Genomic DNA, 20,909 nt, shown 5'->3' with positions numbered 1-20,909 from the left:
TGTATATATGTATATGTATATGTATATATATATATATATGTATATGTATATATATATATATATGTGTATATACTATATCGGGATTTTATGCTTTGTCGCATTTTCTCGCTGTCTCTGTACTGGTTTTTCATGTTGTGTCTTTAAGTGGTAGAAAAGATTAGATGTGTTCGAGTCACTTGTAACAACTTGTTGGCGGCATGTTTTGCATATTCACGTTGTCTGGTCGTTGTCTGACTTTTTAAACTCAAACCAAAGCCAAACGATGGAATTCCTGTTCCCCCTTTTCGGCTCAGCTTCTTGGGGTTCTGCTTCTGTATCTGCATCTGATGTAACGTTACTAGTAATCTTATTTTCGTCTTCCATTGCGCTCTCCTCCGTCTCCGCCATGCTGCTTTGCCTCTGTTTACTCCTGAGCGACCGGTGCCGTAAACGAGTCCTTGCAGGTGACGTGGAAATGCTACCACAAAGCAGTAGCGTTGGTGCCGTTACATTCGCCTTCATACAATGAACTGTTGAACTCAAAATTTGGATATCCAACGGATAAGTTGACGTTAGTGTAGCAACAGTGCTAAACAAGTAGCCAACACGTCAAAATTACGATATAAACAACAGAGGGTTATATCCTACGCTGGACATTTTTATATTGCACTACGATATATATCGCAATATCGCACCACAGGTGTATAAAAGCAAGCATCTAGGCATGCAGACTGTTTCTAAGACATTTGAAAGAATGGGTCGCTCTCAGGAGCTCAGTGAATTCCAGCGTGTTACTGTGATAGGATGCCACCTGTGCAACAAGTCCAGTCATGAAATTTCCTCACTCCTAAATATTCCACAGTCAACTGTCAGTGGCATTATAACAAAGTAGAAGTGATTGGGAACAACAGCAGCTCAGCCACAAAGTGGTAGGCCACGTAAAATGTCGGAGCAGAGTCAGCAGATGCTGAGGTGTATAGTGTGCAGAGGTCACCAACTTCTGCAGAGTCAATCATTACAGACCTCCAAACTTCATGTGGCCTTCAGATTAGCTCAAGAACAGTGTGTAGAGAGCTTCATGGAATGGGTTTCCATGGCCGAGCAGCTGCATCCAAGCCATACATCACCAAGTGCAAAGCAAAGCGTCGGATGCAGTGGTGTAAATCACGCCGCCACTGGACTCTAGAGCAGTGGAGTGACAAATCGCACTTCTCCATCTGGCAATCTGATGTACGAGTCTGGGTTTGGCGGTTGCCAGGAGAATGGTACTTGTCTGACTGCAATGTGCCAAGTGTAAAGTTTGGTAGAGGGGGAATTATGGTGTAGGGTTGTTTTTCAGGAGCTGGGCTTGGCCCCTTAGTTCCAGTGAAAAGAACTCTGAATGCTTCAGCATACCAAGAGATGTTGGACAATTCCCTGCTCCCAACTTTGTGGGAACAGTTTGGGGATGGCCGCTTCCTGTTCCAACATGACTGTGCATCAGTGCACAAAGCAAGGTAAATATAGACATGGATAAGAGAGTTCGTTGTGGATGAACATGACTTGCCTGCACAGTGTCCTGACCTCAACCCGATAGAACACCTTTGGGATGAATTAGAGCGCAGACTGAGAGCCAGGCCTTCCCGTCTAACATGAGTGTGTTACCTCATAAATGTGCTTCTGGAAGAATGGTCAAAAATTCCCATAAACCCACTCCTAAACCTTGTGGAAATCCTTCCCAGAAGAGTTGAAGCTGTTATAGCTGCAAAGGGTGGACCGACGTCATATTAAATGGATTAAGAATGGGATGTCATTTAAGTTCATATGCGAGTCAAGGCAGGTGAGCGAAAACTTTTGACAATATAGTGCAGATATATCCAATTGTCCAACGGCCATCTTGTTGCAGAACAAAGCTCTTTTTTAAATACAAGCATGATCCAATAGACTCTAAGCAGACAAATAAAGGTCATCCACAGTGAACTGTGCCTGTGCTATGTTTAATCAGTGTGATCCCCATGTGTACAGGCCTGGTGTAAAGGAGCCAGAGGGCGGCCTCAGTGACGAGCAGCAGGAGTCTTCTGATGACGATATGGATTGGAGTGGGAACAACTCTCTGTTCGCCAACCTGTCAATCCCCCAACTTGACGGGGCCGCAGATGAGAGCAGTGGTGAGTCATCTTTGTGCCGAGACATCCTGAGACAGCACATAAATGTCTCTGAAGCTTGTTTAACTACTTCTTCTTCTATCATGAGTGTATGTAGGTATTCTCACTGAGCCTATTAAGAGCTACTTATAGCCTAACCCTAACCCTAACCCTATAGCCTTAAGATTATTTGTGAATATAGGCCCAGGTCTTTTATATTAATTACTAATAAACTGTAAACTGTACGTTTTTTAAAATGATCGTGTTTAATCTTGATTTGGAGAGAAATTAATATGAAGTGTAAAAAGTATTGTACACATTGAAATTCATATTGTGCTGCTGTAGCTCTTATTAAGGTGCCTTCTCTTCTTTTGTATATCTAGATTCGTCCTTAACGGACAGCGGCTCCAGGACTCAGTCTTCTGTTATCGTTACGGAAAAGATGCTGGCAAAAAGGAATCCCTTCTCCAGGGAGCCACCTTCCTCAGCTAAGACCCTTTTGGAGTGCAAGCACTCTGAGCACAGACCACTTCATGTGCTGGACACAGAGCAACCTCTTGACAAGCACTTTCAATCAAAAAGTAGCCAGGACAGCAGTAGTGAATGTTCAACAGGGTTCAAGGTTAATAAAGAAATCCCCTACATCCCACCAGTCAAACACCCCATTCCCTGTAAGATAGCCAATCACCCTGAGGTGTCACCCATTTGTGTGGACAAAGAGGACATACAACCCCTGTACACCTATGAAAAGAAAACCTCCATAGCTTTGGATAAGACAGATTTAGAAAGTTTCCGATTTGGAAACAGAAAGGTCACCAAAAACAGAAAGAAGTACGGCAGCATAAAGAATGTAGAAACAAACTGTCTGTCCATTCTTCAGAACCACAGGACCTTCTCTCTCTGCTACTCTGAGCTGAGAAACTGCTCAGCCAAGACAGAGCTGGAACTGAGTCAGAAGGACAGTAAAAGCCCCATCCTGAGGAACATCTCCTCATCCCCATCCCCCTTGGAGGAGGATGAGTTTCTTGATCCTCAGGAGGAAGAAATGGGTGAGGACAGTGAGGAGGGCGATGTTGGTGAACTCAAAATCAGGTATGAGGACTATCAGGAAAATAAGACAGAGAGGACTATAGTGGCCCAGCAGGAAGCACACTACAAGTTCTTCCCTAGCGTCATCCTCTCCAACTGCCTCAGTAGGAAGAAATCTGGGAGCAGAAAACTGGCTGATGCCTGCAGCGAGCTAGAACAGACCCAGCCACACAGATCAAGGCTAAAAGTGAATAAAAAAAGGTTAGGAATGGTGGGACATAGGAACAAATTAAACATAGTTGAAAGCTCTGCCTCTGACAGCCAAGTTAGTATTGGCCTCCACTCAATCACACTTCCAGTGTGTCCAGTGACTGCAGACCCAGAGAGGCCAGTTTTGGAGGATAAACAAGTTAAACAGACTGAGCCAGTTAAAGATGGGCCACTCGCAGAGGTAGAGCCAAAGGACACAAAAGAGGAGGAGACTGAAAGGGAGGAGATGTCTGTAAATGAACAAACAAAACCACCTTCAGAGCCCCCTACCACCGCTGTTTATAGTTTTTCTGAAGAAGCTAAAGAAGAAGAAGCAGAGGATAGGTTAAACCCATTGCAAAATTTGCCAGCAAAAGCCACCTGTACTAAACCTTCCGCACTGCCTGGTAGTAAATACACCCTGAGGGCTAAACGCAAGATGATCTACGACAGCGAGGATGGAGAACACTCAGGTGCTACTCATTATAAAATCCCAGCCTCAGTCAGAGACCGTCTCAAGGACACAAATGTCTCAAGTGGGCAGGAAGTAAAATACCAGAAACGGCGCAAGAAGGAACCCCCTATCATCATCAAATATATTATTATCAACAGGTTCAAAGGACAGAAAAACATGATGGTGAAGATGTCCAAAGTGAATGCAGAGGAGCAGCTGGTGATGCTAACGCCAGAGAAGCTAGAGCAATATAATAAACTGGCCCCTCTTAAGGATTTTTGGCCCAAAGTGCCCGAATCCACTGCTGTTAAGTTTCCCATCACTGAGCCAAAGGCCAAAAAACAGCCCAAAAGAAAGACAAAGATCAACTCCACAAATAAGAAAACAGTCTGCAGTTCCTCCAAGCCTAGAGTCAGTCAGTGTGTAAAGGTCAAAAGGATAAAAGGCAGCCAGAGATCCCCAGTTGTATCATCTCTATTGCCCCCTCGGTCATGTTACTGTGAGCTAGGAGATGACCATGATATTGAGTATACTGATGTCATGGTAGAGTTGGGCTACCTGTCTGATAGATCCCTAAGCCCTACAGATTTAACCCCCCCACGCTGTTGGTCCCCAAGTGACTCCGTAATGGACAGCAGGAGTTCAGAACAGCTGATAAATCCACTTAATGATCCATGTCTTAATTCTGCTTTTGACAAGCCTCACACAGTGTCTTCAACCAAAGGAGCTCAATCTGCCAAATCTATGAAATGTTATGACATTAATAGAAAAGTAAATAAGTCTACCACCAAGCCTCTGGAGGAAGAGGAATCCAAAAAAGCTAAATCGAAACAAAGTTGTGGTGCTCATCAAAGGCAGAGGAAGAAGGCTCAAGCTACAAATGAAGGTAAACCCAACAATTCCACCACCACCACAAGACCGAGAAAGTCTCGTAAAAAGCAGACCGAGGAACCCAAAAGCCACGACTCTAAAGACAGCTCCCAACTCCTTTTCACAAAGGATGAACTGCCTCCTTCTGAGAGTTCCTCTCAGAAGGTCCCTCCATTTCAGCAGCCAGTGTGCACAATTAGTTGTGGCCAGAGCAGTTCTCAGTCTCGGTTTATAGAACCAAAGGTTGAGGACTGTGAGACTTCCATCATGGAGGTCAACCAAAGCTTTACAGCAGCGGTTCTGCCGAAGCACCAAGGCTGCCAGACCACTGTGGTTAAGGTAGAGGCTTCACAGGAGTGCACCGCACCTCCACCTCATCTGGCTATAAAACCCTTTATGGAAAACAATAAAGAGGCCCAACTAGCAGCAGCCTCCCAACATTCAGGCCATAAGAATGGGGATTTCCCCACTTTCTCTGAGACCCCCTCTGGATTGGCTGTCCTCAAGCAGCTTCTCCAGAAGAAGCAGCAAGGACAAGCCCTTCCTTTACAAGTGGTTGGTATGAACAGCCACTCCACAGCCATAACTCAGGCTACAGCACTACTAGATCCCACAGCTAAACCAGCTAAATCCAGAAGGGCTCCCTCCGCCACTCCTCGGAAACCCAGGGCCCCAAAGTCTACAACTCCCAAGGAGAAGAAGCCCAGGGTCAGGAAAGGCAAGGCTAGCAACACTCAGCCAAATGTATCAGTGAAGCAGGAGGGCAACATTTCAGATGACTGCCCTATCTTCCTTTCAGACCCAGGCATGGATAGCTGCAACTTCATAGAGGACAGCTTGTCACCAGAGCTCCCACACAACTATAACTTTGACATAAATGCCATTGACCAGACAGAATTCTCCAGCCCATACAGCAGCAGTCAATTTGTCCTGACTGATAAAAATTTACCAGTTAAATTCCTGAGTGATGTCAATCAGGAAGCTGTATCTGCTCAGGCGCTGGGCTTTGAGAAGAAACTTGATAGGCTATTTGCTTCTGGGGAGGAGCTACAAAGAGGCTCTGACTGGCACAAAGCAAGGCCGGCTAGCCCTGAGCTCTTTGACAAGCCCGAGAACGGGGAGTCTATATTTCCAGACTGTGAGAAACTCAAGAGCAGAGAGTGGGACTTCTCTTTAGGTAAAGCCCATACCCTTAGCCCCTTTCAAGACTTTCACTGTGAGGGAAAAGAGCTGCTCTTTTCCATCTTCAAACCTGTCCTACCTTTGCCTTTAAGTTCTGCATCATTTGTCGACCATGATGGTTCGTCAACAGGAGAGCTTTTGGAGTGCATTGATGTAATATCATCCACCACACCCAGTAGCTCCCCACGCTCCATCAGCTCACTATCACAGGTGAGAGCAAGCCAGCTGCTTCGGGGGGCAGGAGGTGGAGCCCACATTCTCAAGCCCCTCATGTCCCCTCCAAGCCGGGAGGAGATCCTCAGTACTCTTCTTGACCTGGAGATGTCAGAGGCCACCTTCCAGGAACCCTTTTGCAGCAACCCCTCTGATGCACCAGGAAAACCAATGTAAGACTTCATGTACCAGCAGCACAATTATAAGTAATAATTACTTGTAAACTGTGTGCTATCCACAAGACATGGAGGCTAACTAACTCATCAGCATGGCAGATATTATCGCTCAGTTTATATTGAACTGTGAAGTTTATGACCAATAGCGTGTGCATGTGCTGCATTGAAATTAAGCAGTGTGCAAACAAAAGCAGTGTTTATGAGGAGGGAAATGAATTAAACATCTTTGTTAGACTTGAAGGATACACACTGTGCTTAAGTGAGAAACAATGAATGTCTGCTTGAGAGCGCTTGTACGTTTATATTTTAACTGTAAAATGTCATGCATAGTAGATATTTGGTCACAATTCTTAACTAACTGACTTTATGGGATTTGTGGGAAGTCGATTAACCACACTCATTTGTCTTTTGTATAGGGAGGTCGGTGGCCGTAAGTTAATTGTTTCCACCAGAATGGCAAAGGAGCTAGCCGAGTTCAGTGGGGAACTGTCTTTGGAAGGCCTTCATTTCTGGAAGACAGCCTTCTCAGCCATGACACATCCTGCCAGTATTACCTCATCTTCCCAAGCCCAGGGAGCTGAGGTCTCAGAGGGAAATAAAGAGCAGGTTGAGCTTGACCCATCCTCAGCCAGTGACAAGCAGGTCATCCTCCTGCCCTGCAAAAATCCACCGAGCCGAGAGCGTGTGCAGCTGTGGCTGGAAGCCAGAAAACAGTATGAAAGTTTACAAAAAGGGAGAAAAGACATAGGATTGCTGAAAAAAGGGTTTGGGCAGGGGAACCCAGAGACAACTGAGCGGCCCACTGCTAACCATTGTCAAGCTGTGAAGGTTGAGCTGTACGAGAGACTCTGCAATATCAGGACCCAAAGAAAAAAAAAACGCTACCTGTCCCTAATCATATCTCCCATGAAGAGAACAGGCTCTCAATGCAAATCTACAGAAGTGAGTCCAGTTTCACATGAAGGTGGTGGGGATTTTGAGCAGGAGGGCGGTGAAACAGATGATGATCATGATGATGATGATGATAAAGACTCTTCAGAGTCCCCAGAGCTTCCTCCCTGGCAGCAGTCCTGTCAGGCCAGCCCCTCGAAGCTGGACCAGGTCAGTGAAAACAGGCCGAGTGAAAACTATCCAGAACCACTGTCATCTCGGCTCTCGAACTCTCTGGAGAGACTAGATGAGGGTCTTAGTCCCTCACTTCTCGATTTTAGTAACAAGGAAGAGGGAAGGACTAGCCCCATCCTCCTTCACAGTACCCCCTATTTAAGAAGGCGGTGGAGAAGCAAGGAAGATCTGGAGCCAATATGCAGCACTCCTATATCTGATGGTACAACACCAGTAGTTTCATTCTGCCTGTAATCTGTAATGTGTATTATCAGCTACTGACAGCTGTACAGCTGAGGAGTTTGAGGATTAAGAATTCACCGCAGCTGACCAATTTCTTTGAAATATTTACACATAATATTGTGTTTAGTAAATCATCTGCATGCAGTCCTACTATTAAAATAAATGTTTACTTAACTTGTCTCTGCTCCTCCTGTTCTTGTTCCTCCTGCAGAGGACCCTGTTTCTCACAGAATCCAGCAGAGAAAGAGAAGCCAAGCAGACCCTCTGAGAAGAGTGTTACTGACCACACAGATCAAGGTCAGTCCACAAGGGTTTCTTTTTTTCAACTGCTCTCCACATCAAAGATCCACATCCTTCCCTGGTTAGAGAAACAGCTTAAGAATAGCAGTGCAGAGCTTTGCATGGATACTGTTGTACTTATTCCCCCAGCTTGTTGGTCAGAATAGTCAGCCTCTCTTCCACTTCATGGATTAGAATTAAGCTTTGAATGTTTTTGCTGTTCATTCATTGTGCCTGTGTACTCTGCCTTTTGGTGTTTCTCATGTTCTCTCTTTCTTCCACAGAACCAGTTTGCTGCTTTGAATGTGCCAAAGAAAGATAACTCTCAGATTGAAGGGCCCAGTATAGCCAACTCTTATGGCTTCAAAATCAGCATGCAGAACCTGCAGGAGGCCAAAGCTCTGCATGAGGTGAGTTGAAGCAATTCTCCCGACTATGTCTTTTTTTGCACTTTTAGGAAGATTGACAGCTTATTTCAGTCAAATATTTAATATTGGAGTTGCATAGCATTTTATTATTCACACTAAATGCAAAACAGCTAGCCAGGAAGTATGTATGTCGATTTACTCAGCGCTAAGCAGAGACTCTGTGTCTCTCTCTTATTTTTCCATCTCTCATTTGTGTTACTTTACATTCATGAAGTAAAGAACATTTCGCCTCCTGCACCAGTCAGCAGTCAACTAGACTGAACTAGAATCAACTAGACCAGAATCAGATGAGATCCCGTGTTTGTTCCTCCAAAAGGTCTGGATCTGCAGCTGACTGTCTCCTCCAGAGCTGGAGGAGCTGAGGAGCAGTTCTGCTCCGCCTGCTCGTTCCCATACAAAACTCAGAATGCCCCTTTGCTGACAGTTTCAACAGATGTGAACATGCAAATGATGCATACCCCATCATCATCTTCAAATTGGTTTGGATGTAATCTTGAAAAAAAAAGTTATTTTATGGAAACACACCATTAGAGTATTGCTCAATCGAATTATGTTCCGAATGTAACATTTGCAAGTCCTTGAAGTTATAATTAATGGAACTGTTGTTGAAAATAGAGCTCTAAGAAATGCTGATCCATCTCATGCACATAGTCATCATTGTCAAATTAAGAAATCTGTTTGGTACAGAAGTTCTCATGCCATAACAAAAACAATCATTGTGAAGGGGTGCCATGGTTCAACATTTTTGGAACTAGAGTTTAGAGACTCTGATGGTCTGCCCACTCACACTGGCAGAGTGACTATTGAGCCAAAGTTGGAATGAATGCATCAGCAGGGCTCCAGACTAACTTTTTTTACTAGGCACAGTAGCCCCTAACCGAACATTTTAGGAGCACAATCACAAAATGTAGGGGCGCACACCGTAAATCAATTATATTCACAATATTATATATATATATATATATATATATATATATATATATATATATATATATATATATATATATATATATATATATATATATTATAATATATATTGTATAATGTAATAATTAAGGAAATTATTATATGTTGAGCTCAGTTTCTGCAATCCCCACTGGTTGCGTTTTGAGTCTGCCACACGCACTACTGTCGACCACTGATGTCACAAGACCGAGGAGTTCCCGCGATAATCACATAATCACTCACGACTGCAGTTTTAGGTTTGTGTTATAAGCACAACCACACGAAGTGATCCTGCCGAAGGATTTGTAGAAGTGCTTGTATTTGTCTCTTTTTTTAGATTTGTGTGCATGCATCAACACGGATTGTTTTATTTTGAAAAGTAACCGGATGTTATATTTTAGTTTCGGTGCATGACTTCCTGTCTACTGTGTGCTAAATTCAGCTGAAGCTGTGTCGTACTCCGGCATCCGCCAGAAATAGAAGTCCTGCATATCTGTTACGGAGGGCTTTGGACTGCTGGAGCTGGGACGGAGCAGATAGGCAGCGCAGTGAATCTGGTGGAAGTTAACACATAGACCAGAGTGAAAACTAGCGGCACCGCTGCCGTGGCAGAGCCGTAATGCAGCGGATAGGTATCTGGTGGAATCGCGTCAGGAGTTAGTTTCGCCATTGTTTGCTGAAAGTTCTCCTTCCACACTCAGAAGAACTTTAGGACCCTCCCCCTCAACATATTAGCCACTTTCCCATTCCCTCCTCCTCCCACACACATTGGCCTGCCACCTGTGATCCCAGATTCTAGATACTTTGATTCGCCCCTTCCACTTACCAGTGTAGGAAGAAAAAAGAGAGAGAAAAAAAAAAACAGGTCGCACATGCAAGACAAAATGTAACATTTTGTCACACTGTCTCAGATTTTGGTCGTCTGGAGCCCTGATCAGAAAAATTGCTATCATTTGCAAGGGGTGACATATTCTAGGCCACAGGACCCTGGCAACATTACTGTAACTAACAAATGGTCAGGTTAAAGAGAACTGCAGGAAAAATAAATGTAGTTTGAGTGAGGCGGTGGAGGAACATAAATATAGGAATATGAATGAATACAATAATAGGTAGAAAGCACCCTGACGTGCTAAAAATGAGTGTGGCAGTGGGGTGTGGTGAAGGCACCGGCTGCTGGAGGAGAGGGAGGAGTGGCTCTGCCGGTGATCAGACAGCTGGACAGAATCAGGTAATCAGTCAGCTATATAAGCACGTTTGTAACCTGGTTCTGGTCTCTTGCAATAGGTTGGGTCTGGGGACCGGACCGGAGCAGAGACGGGGCAGCAGAGACAGCACTGAGTCCAACCCTCAGCCGTCAGCGAGACGGCTGTTCATTTGTGTTTTGTTTTACTTTGATTTCCCTTTGTCTGTCCGTGCCCTAAATAAACGCACAATTTACCCGTTAGAAACGCCGGCTGCCTCCCTTCCTTCCTTACACCCGAGCGAGCGTGAGCAGTGAGGCTCACAATGAGCTTCAGCCTCCTTTGCTTTCTTAGTAAACAGACACCACTACCACAAAATCTGAGTCCAACAATGAGGCCTTCAGGCCCAATAATGTTTTTTTCTGCCCCTCAGGTCCAGTACCTTACACTGATGGGCATGGATATCCATGCAAGAACGCGACGTGACCTTGAGCCTGACCCCGAGTTTGACCCCATATGTGCCTTATTCTACTGCTTCAGTTCTGATGCTCCCTTGCCAGAGGGAGACAGTACCCAGCTGACGGGTGCCATTGTGGTGGACAAAGACCATCAAAGTTGTGACAGAGGTAATTTCATCATCACCCCTCTAAACAGGAGGATATTTGCTATTTGTTATTATGTAACAGTATACAGCTAAGTGTTTGTTGTCAGCATTAATCAGTAATGGATCTGTTAAAATGCCCTCAGCAGGTGTCAGAGGAACAGCGCCCCTACTGGTCAGATCGGGTGTCTCTGGACTGCAAGTGACATACACTACTGATGAGAAGATGCTGTTTCAGGAGCTGATCGCCATCATGAGGAGGTGTGTGTGTAGCCAAGCAGGAGTTAGCATTGCTCTGTTTAAATGAAGAGTAAACAAGTGGGTGTCCACCACTTTGCTTACTGCAAATATGCAACAGTGGTGGTGAAGCATTACTCAAGTCCAAGTCTGATTGAAAGAAAGCTTGTGATAAAATGACCCCACCTCTCACTTGATCATTTACCTCACAGAACAGTTTTCTAAGCCATAAACCATGGTACATAAACCTAATGAGTTTATGGTCATTCATATACAATCATGTTTTATTGTCCATTTTGATGTGCTTGAGGCTGTGGCTACCGTGTGACTGTCAACTAGCTACCACAGCATGTCCTCAGGTTCTCAATCAGATCCACTCAGGACATCCTCAGGCACCACACTGCCTAACTTCAAAACTCTAGTTGGCGGCTTCTACCACAAGTAATTCTAAATCCTATTGTCAAGAAGGAGGATTTGTCTGAAGCCAAATTTTGAATTGAATGTACTTGATATCTACACTTGAAAAAAAAACAATGGCCACAACTAGACGAACAATGATATGATTTTCAAAACAATATTTTGGTATGAGAAGCTAACTTGAAAATACAGTCATGGTCCTAACATGGCAGTGTTCTGTCAGGTTTGACCCGGACATCCTGGTCGGGTATGAGGTGCAGATGCATTCCTGGGGCTACCTCCTCCAGCGGGCTGCAGTGCTCGGAGTGGACCTCTGTCAGCAGCTGTCACGAGTGCCAGGTAGGCCGACTGTCACGACATCTGGGCAGCCTACTCCTTTAACACTGTAGGCAGGTTTAGAAATGCATATGGCCAAGTATAAGTACAACAAATACAGCCCCTAACTTGCCTGTTTATATTTAGTTGTTTTCTATGAGAAGTTATTTGCTAAGTTACCCTTAAAGTACAGCTAAAAACATCAGAGATCAATCTGCTATGTTTCACATAGTAAAGCCCAGCTGGTTTTAAGATGTCAAATTTAAAAAAGGCTGTGCCATACAAGGCCAAACCCGTATATTTGTTTTTCAGCAGTCCCTGTATTCCATTCTGAAGGAAATAATAAAATCCAGTTCAAGAGAAAGTAACTGTGTGTGTGTGTGTGTGTGTGTGTGTGTGTCTGCGTTCATGCGTGCACACTGTAGGCACTGTAAGTACAAACATGTGTGGCCCAGTTTTCTGTGTTTATACATGTGCACAATAGCGCATATGTGTTGAAACAGTGTGCCGTTTATGTAGATCTGTGTGTTTCCTGTGAGTTTGTGCGTGTGTGTGGTAGCTGGATGCAGAGCCTCTTGGCTCCCCACCTCTTTAATTGGCTGGCTGTCTGTCTGACTCTGTGCATGTCCTCAGGTGACTCCAAAGAGAACCGCTTTGCGGCAGACAGGGATGAGTATGGAGCCGACACCATGACTGAGATCAACATCATTGGACGCATCACCCTCAACCTGTGGAGGGTGATGAAGACTGAGGCAGGTGTCCTGACATGACCCCCCACCCCCCCAAAAGTCATAGTTAGTTAAAGTCGTCATTTTAATAACTAATACAATCTTTTCATTGCAGATAAACACCCATCATGTTCACTAAAATTATTTTTTACTTGTTTCACATTACCTCTTCCTCCACGTATCCATTGAGGTTTTTGGTTGTAGGTTTGCATTCTCTACTGCTTTGTATGTGCTGCCAACTGCAGGGCTTTCCACTAAGACACAGACTAGCCAGCCATAATACATAAGTAGCCAGCCGGGGGGGGGGGGGGGGGGGGGGTACGATCTTATACACTGGTCTTAAATGTAATAATAATAATAATAATGTTACATTATTATTATTATTATTAGCCTAAGTGTGCCTGCAGAACAGGCAGCCTATATTAATTTCTCAGACATTTGCTCTATTATTATTATTATTATTATTATTAATATTATTATTATTATCACCATCAATATCTACTCTATATATTATATTATTATTATTACAAAATATCGCATCTTCTTTTATTCATTAGTGTAACTAAGTATGCCAGACGCTAATGCACCAATAAAAACTGTGATTTGCGCACTGAAAATAATAAATAATAGGCTATACAAGCTCACATAATATTGCATCATGAGGCGTTCTGGGCTTGTAAATATCTTATTGTCGGTGCATGACACCTTCACAGTCTGCAGTGGTGGCTACACAATTAAACACTCAGTGAACGTTTCTCCCTTAGCAACTAATGAAAATACACTCTTAGAGTCCGTTTGGTTTCATTTGTACAACCGACAGTGTTTTTTGATGCCAGCACGTGTCGCAGGTATTGCTAAATGGACGCTGGAAGAGAAGAGTGGATTACCGGTGACAAAATAAGCGTATTATGGTGAGCCCTGCTTCTCGCCTCCGACGGCCGACACACTGACTCCGCTGAGTGCGCGCGCACACACACCGCGTGTCGGGGCCGCGGATGAGTTTCTCTCCCTTGTGATCAATGAAGTCGGCGATGATCGGAGTAATTTGTGATTATTATCAGTACAAGCACAGCAAATCACAATTTTAATGAGTGCGGTTCAGTTTGACATTATTGTCAGTCTGTTAGAAAAACATTTAACTTTATTAAAATCGAAAAATAATAGTCATTAAAGTAGCCGGCGTGAGTTAACTGTGTAGTCGGCTATATGGCCGGCAGCCGGCGCTTGTGGAAAGCACTGCAACTGTTTCTTCAGTTTTAGGCTATGAGCCTAGTTGCTTTTTGATGATGCTATTTTTTTCTCTCTCAGAACACACATTACAAAACCCTTGGTCACAGGCTCCCAGGAGTGGCCAGTAGTTAATATTTGCCAAATGTTGGATGATTAAAGAGAACCTTCTTTGGCATTTTCTCATAAAAAACCTCTCTGCTCAATGCTCATCCTACTATTTCACTGTTAAATGCTGACGTTAAGGTGCTTGCCAAAGTTCTTGCACTTATCTCATCTGTCCTTCCATCAATCATACATTCTGACCAAACTTGGGTAATCAAAAACTGGCATTCTTTTTTCAATGTCAGGCGTCTTTTCAATATAATATATGATAATAAGGTTTCTCAGTGTCCAGAGGTAGTGGTCTCCCTGGACGCTAAGAAAGCTTTTTTTTTTTAAATATGATTTATTTATTGAGTTTTCAACAAAAAAGAACAGACACAGATCCCCATTTACATCTGAGTGGGTAAGATACAACAGTCAATTGAATGGGGTGAGGTAAGCCCTAATAGCAGAAAGTGGTGTTACACTTAAAACAAGAGGATAACGTCTGTCAATACCCACACAGAATCACAAACCTGCAAACACATAATACCAATGGGAAAAAAAGAAAACAAAACCAGACAAAGACACCAAGACAAAAAAAAAAAAAAAAAAAAAAAAAAAAAAGAACGACACTTAAAAGACACTAACAAACGAGACAAACTGTGTGCTGCTAGTACAGTGAGAGATCGCAACCCAGCCAGGAGCTACAAGAAGGTGCTGTTCAGGGGGCCGTTTCGTCAGTGGGGGGAGCAACCAGCTGCAGAGACTGGACATGCTCTTGAAAAGGTTGCCAAATCTTTAAAAATTTTTCATTGGAGCCACGGAGGGAGTGTTTGATTTTCTCTAATTTCATAAAGGATAAGGAATCCCTTATCCAATGGGTGTGGGATGGGGGAGACGGGTTCTTCCAGTGCATCAGAATCACACGCCTTGCTAATAATGTGAGAAAAGCCACCAGTTCGGTGAAGTAGGATGGCAGTGGGTTGGTAGCAGGCAGGACACTGAACAGGCCTACCAATGGTGACTGGAGGACTTTGGTAGACGTGATGGCCGAGAGTGAGTCAAATACAGACTTCCAGAACCGAGAGAGAGCGGGACAGGTCCAAAACATGTGACTGAGGTTAGCAGGCCCTAAGTGACACTTATCGCAATTCGGATCGGTGCCTGGATAAATGCGAGCTAGTTTGCTTTTAGACCAGTGGACTCTATGAATTACTTTGCACTGCAAAACCCCATGCCGGGCACAAATAGATGATGCATGGACCCATTTCAGAGCTGACTGCCAGACCTCAGGCTCTATCTCTATATTAAGATCCTCTGACCAAATAGTGCGCAGTTTATCAGAGGACGAGGATTGGTGTGTAAGGAGAGTGTTGTATAGCTCTGAGATGGTACCTTTAAGGTAGGGGTTAATATTTAAAATAGTGTCAATCAGAGTAGAGGGAGGAATAGCAGGGAAGCCAGGGAAGCGATTGCGGGCAAAGTCTCTGACTTGTAAATATCTGAAGAAGTGGGATCTCTGCAATTTGAATACGCCCACTAGTTGGTCAAAGGATGCAAATATTCCCTCAATGTAAAGATCTTTGACAGACACAACCCCAAGATCCCTCCAGGCTGCGAAAGCCTGATCATTAATAGAGGGAGTAAACAGAGGGTTAGAATGCACAGGGGATAAAAGAGAAACTGACTGTAACCCCAAATGGCGTTTCAATTGAGTCCAGATCTTGAGACAGTTTTTTACTACAATATTATTGGAATAAGATAATGGTGATAATGTCAGGGGGAGGCACAAAAGGGACATTAGAGAGGAGGAGCCACTGGAGGCAACCTCAATTTGCAGCCACGGTGGAGGCTGATTGTTAATGTGATACCAGTGCAGTATAGATCGAATATTAGCGGCCCAGTAATAGCATAAAAAGTTCGGTAGTGCTAGTCCACCCATTTATTTGGGTTTTTGTAGAGTGTCTTTCCGAATTCTGGGAGGTTTTTTGTTCCATATGAACTGCGAGATCAAGCTGTCGAGTGAATGGAAAAAATGTTTTGGAATAAAGAGGGGTATAGATTGAAAGAGATAGAGGAATTTGGGAAGAACATTCATTTAAATACAGTTTATCCTGCCAGCAAGAGATAAAGGTGTGAGAGACCAACGGTGGAAGTCTTGAGTCAGTCGAGCAAGCAGAGGGGAGAAATTCCATTTAAACAAATCAGAGTAGTTTCTGGTTACACAGATGCCTAAATATTTGAAATTACTTAAGGACGTCTTAAATGGCAAGTCCGAAAGGGGATAGGCTGCAGCTGCAGTATTAATGGGCATAAGCTCACTTTTCTGAAGATTTAGTTTGTAACCAGAAATTTGCCCAAATTCCTTCAGCATGGCCAACACAAGGGGGACAGATCTGTCTGGGTCAGAGATGAACAGTAAGAGGTCATCCGCATACAACGAAAGTTTGTGCTCAACTCCTCCCCTCCAGATGCCCGGGGCCTGACTGGACCTGAGAGCCACTGCCAGAGGTTCAATGGCGATGGCGAACAGTAACGGGGAAAGTGGACAGCCCTGCCGAGTTCCACGATTGAGGGGGAAATAAACAGAGTAGTCATTGACACAGGCTAGGGGGGATGTATATAAAAGCTTTATCCAAGAAATAAATGTGTTGCCAAATCCAAAGTGTCTCAATGCTTGGAACAGATAGGGCCATTCGACACGGTCAAATGCCTTCTCAGCATCCATTGAGATTACTAATTCTGGAGAATCCGAGGATGAGGGTGAGTATATTATATCAAATAGCCGTCTGACATTGTGAAAAGAGTGTCTATCCTTAATAAACCCTGTTTGGTCTGTGGAAACTATAGTAGCCAGAACAGACTCTAAACGTTTTGCCAGCATCTTAGCCAATAACTTGACATCTGCGCAGAGCAGAGAGATAGGGCGAAAATTGTTGCAAAAAAGGGGATCCTTATTCTTTTTTAAAATAAGAGAAATAGTGGCCTGGCGTAGTGTTGGAGGGAGGATGCCAGACTGTAGAGATTCATTAAACATGTTTAGCAGAAGTGGAGACAGCTTATCAGCAAATGTTTTTATAAATTCAGCTGGAAAGCCATCGGGGCCTGGACATTTCCCACTCTGCATGGACAGCAAAGCTCTTTTAAGTTCGCCCACCGTAAAAGGTTCATCCAGGCCAGAAGATGTTTCAGGGTCAATGGAGGGGATGTTTAAGGACCCAAAAAAGTTTTCAAATTGTGCCTCATCAGACGAGCACTCAGAAGTATATAAAGAACTATAAAAGTCCCTGAATTGGTCATTAATGGTTTGAGGATTAATAGTTGTTCCACTGGTGGTATTAATTTGGGTAATGTGCATTGACGAAGAAGATTGGCGGATTTGGTGAGCTAGTAGTCGACTTGGTTTATCTCCGAATTCATAGTAATTATGCCGTGTTTTTAATAGAGTTTTTGTTGCCTCAGTAGAGGCCAGAATATCAAATTCTGCTTTTTTCATGAGCAGTTCCTTAAAAAGATTCGCGTCAGGTGAGGCTATACATTTTGCTTGCAGTTCTGATATAGCACTGGAGAGACACGTACCATTTTCAGCAGCAATCCTTCTATGGTAAGCAGAGTAGGATATTACTTCTCCCCTTAAATAAGCTTTGCATGCCTCCCAGATTGTTGCCGCAGACACAGCCGAATCAACATTAGTGGAAATAAAGAGGTCAATGTGAATGTTGATAGTATTAACAAAATTGGAATCGCGAAGAAGTAGCGCATTAAAGCGCCAGGGGGAACGCGACAGGGACCTACCAGGAAGGCAAATGTCAACTGTGACCACTGCATGGTCTGAGATTACTATAGGGCTGTAGGAGCATGAGCTGACAGAGGAGAGTAATTTGCTGTCAATTAGAAAAAAATCTATTCGGGAGAAAGTACCATGGACAGGGGAGAAAAAAGAGAACTGCTTGGCACTAGGATTGAAAAAACGCCACACATCTGAGACTGCGTATTGCTCCATGAACAGCTGAATGACTTTGGACGATTTAGATTGGGCACACGGCTTGTTAGACGAGCGGTCAAGTGAGGGATCAAGACAACAGTTAAAGTCACCACCGAGGATGAGCTGGCAGGAATGTAAATCAGGGAGGGAGAAAGAAAAGGTTTTGAAAAAATCCTCATTGTCCCAATTTGGACCATACACATTTGCCAAAGTCAGATTATTGCCACAAATTTTCCCTGAAATTATAACAAAGCGCCCATTGGGGTCTGATATGACCTTGGACACAGAAAGCGGGACTGATTTGTGGACAAGAATTGCAACACCACGAGCCTTACTTGAGAAGGAGGAGTGGTAGAGCTGGCCTACCCACCCCCTACGGAGCTTAAGGTGATCTGATGGCTTGAGATGAGTTTCCTGTAGAAAGGCAATTTTAGTGTTTAGCTGTTTTAGATGGTTAAGCACTGTGTTACGCTTTACAGGAGAGTTCAGCCCCTTAACATTCCAACTAATAAATCTTAAAGCACCCCTAGGTGTTGTCAAGGAGTTAGAACTTAACATACAGTGATATTAGGGGGCCTGGGTGGATGTTGTGCCAGTACATCTCTCCCCCCATGACTGGCGCCCCCTGCCCACAAGTCAGCAGCATGATGAAAGAGGGTGCCTGGCTGGGCCAAGCATGCCAAGCTGCAGGAGCAGCACACAGGTAACAAACAGACAAAAGATAAACAAAAAAACACAAAACATGGATCAGATGACAAGACAGGAAACCTAACAGAAAGAACATCAAACATACAAGCCTCCCCCCACCCATCCCCTCCCCTTAGCCCAAACCCCAGTGAAGTTGCTGCAGAGGACAGCAACCCACAACTCTCTGATACATAGATCAGCATATCTAAATACTTCCTTAAACCTAACGCTCGATTCCCACAACATAACGTTAGTAAACTTTAAGAACAAAGTTAAACCTTTTTAAATACCTCGAGCAAAAAAACATAACAATCATAACAGTCACACATTAAGGCACAGCCAATGTAATGGCCAGCTGAACATGAGCTTATGGCGGTCATAACTCTGCGGTCAATCTGTTCCAAAATATATACAGTGATAATGTCCACCCCCTCCAGTTAGTCAGGCTCGACAGATGTGAGAAACAAATAGAAAAATAATAATACATAGAGTGAAGAGATGAAGAAAATATATATATATATGTTTACATACATACATACATACACATACACATACACACACATATATATATATATATATATACATATATACATACATACAATACAAACACATACACAATAAATCGTCCATATATATATGTATATACATACACACACAGAGACATACACATATACACACATATATACATACACACCTACATACATATACACATGCATTACACATCTATATTATGCAAAATACTCGATACAACTAATTCATAAAATGAATATTTTAAAAGTACAACAATGAGCCAGAAGGCAAGGCCACATACCTTGGTAAAATGTTAAACGGATGGGATCAGTCAGCCTATATGACGAGTGTCAGGGGCAGAAAACACAGTCTACAGATCGAGACGAGGCGTAATAACCCGTCACGAAACTACAGACTGCACTGAAAAAAATAACAAAAGGATAAAATAACAATAGGAAAATATGCCAGATCACTTGCTTACGGATCTTTGTGTAAACCCTGGACAAACTTGACCGCCGCTGAAGAAGAGGGGAGCCAGATCTTCTCCCCGTCAGGCATGGTGATGCGCAGCTTGGCTGGGTAAAGGAGAGCCGGCTTGTAGCCACGCTGGTACAGTTCGGCCATGGAGGTCTTGTACTCGGCACGCTGCTTCAGCACGTCGGGACTGTAATCATCGTAGAAGCGGAACTTATGGCCTTTGTAGGTCAGCTCACCTCGTCTGCGAGCCTCGCGGATCACCAAGTCTTTAATTTGGAAGCGGTGGAAGCGCAGGATGACGGGCCGTGGTCTGCCTCCCGACGCAGGTTTGGGTGCGAGGCTCCGGTGCGCCCGGTCCAGCTCAGGGGGTGAAGTGAGGGTCTCCGTGCCGAGGACATCAACGAGGAACTGGGAGAAGAAAGCGGATGGGCGAGGGCCCTCGATCGATTCAGGCAGGCCGATGATGCGGATATTTTGGCGCCTGCTGCGCCCCTCCAGGTTCGCCACTTTGACTGTGAGTGCCTCCTTGTCTACCTGCAAAGCGGCGCAAGCAGTCTCAAGTTGTTGAAGCCGCTGGTCAACCTCGGTGGCGTTAACCTCCAGAGAGCTGACCCGCTGTTCGTGGTCCGTCACAGTGGAGTGGATGCTATCCAGCGTGGATGTCAGCGAGTCGAAGGATGACTTGAAATCAGCCGCCAGAGCCGCCCTGTGCTCCTCCAGTAACAAGCTAATCTCGGACAAAGTTATGCTAGCGGCTGGCGAAGTTTCCTTGTCCTTTTCAGCGGTTTTTCCTTTAGACTTTGACATTGTTAAGTAATCAGTGCAGCTCTAAAAACCTGATGCAAACAGTTTGAGACAAAATATACTGAAAAATCCGAGGTTTAAAAAGGTAATCAAAAGGGCGGTAGTGGGAGCAAATTGAGCGCGCGTCTACCCTGTGCGTCTCATACCGGAAGTCTCCGCTAAGAAAGCTTTTGATAGGGTCGAATGGGAATACCTTTTCACCACCCTCTCTAAATTCAGATTTAGCCAGGGCTTTTCATCTTGGACACAGCTTCTCTATTCATCACCTTTATCCTCAGTTTGCACTAACAATGACAGGGACTAAACAGGGACGTCCTCTTTCTCCTCCTCTTTTCGCTACAGCTACCGAACTGTTGGCCTTTGCTCTACGTAGTCTCCC

The 20,909-nt window shown here is 44.2% G+C and overlaps 1 protein-coding gene across 5 annotated transcripts in view; it reads left to right on the top strand.

The window, feature by feature from the left end:
• rev3l (REV3 like, DNA directed polymerase zeta catalytic subunit) overlaps positions 1-20,909 on the top strand; it is a 180,158-nt gene that overhangs the window by 133,416 nt on the left and 25,833 nt on the right. For 4 of the 5 annotated variants that reach the window (XM_030405547.1, XM_030405548.1, XM_030405545.1 and 1 more), the window contains exons 12-20: positions 1,984-2,126; positions 2,486-6,272; positions 6,692-7,602; positions 7,834-7,919; positions 8,186-8,311; positions 10,889-11,081; positions 11,203-11,317; positions 11,934-12,049; positions 12,659-12,777. In XM_030405547.1, coding sequence (XP_030261407.1) covers positions 1,984-2,126; positions 2,486-6,272; positions 6,692-7,602; positions 7,834-7,919; positions 8,186-8,311; positions 10,889-11,081; positions 11,203-11,317; positions 11,934-12,049; positions 12,659-12,777 — 5,596 coding nt within the window. The remainder of the gene's footprint in view (positions 1-1,983; positions 2,127-2,485; positions 6,273-6,691; positions 7,603-7,833; positions 7,920-8,185; positions 8,312-10,888; positions 11,082-11,202; positions 11,318-11,933; positions 12,050-12,658; positions 12,778-20,909) is intronic. The other variant, XM_030405546.1, reaches the window with a different exon arrangement.

The sequence above is a fragment of the Sparus aurata genome, chromosome 22 (assembly GCF_900880675.1).
Source record: "Sparus aurata chromosome 22, fSpaAur1.1, whole genome shotgun sequence".
NCBI lineage: Eukaryota > Metazoa > Chordata > Actinopteri > Spariformes > Sparidae > Sparus > Sparus aurata.
The sequence above is the reverse complement of the archived record's forward strand: the minus strand, read 5'-3'. Positions and strand labels throughout refer to the sequence as shown.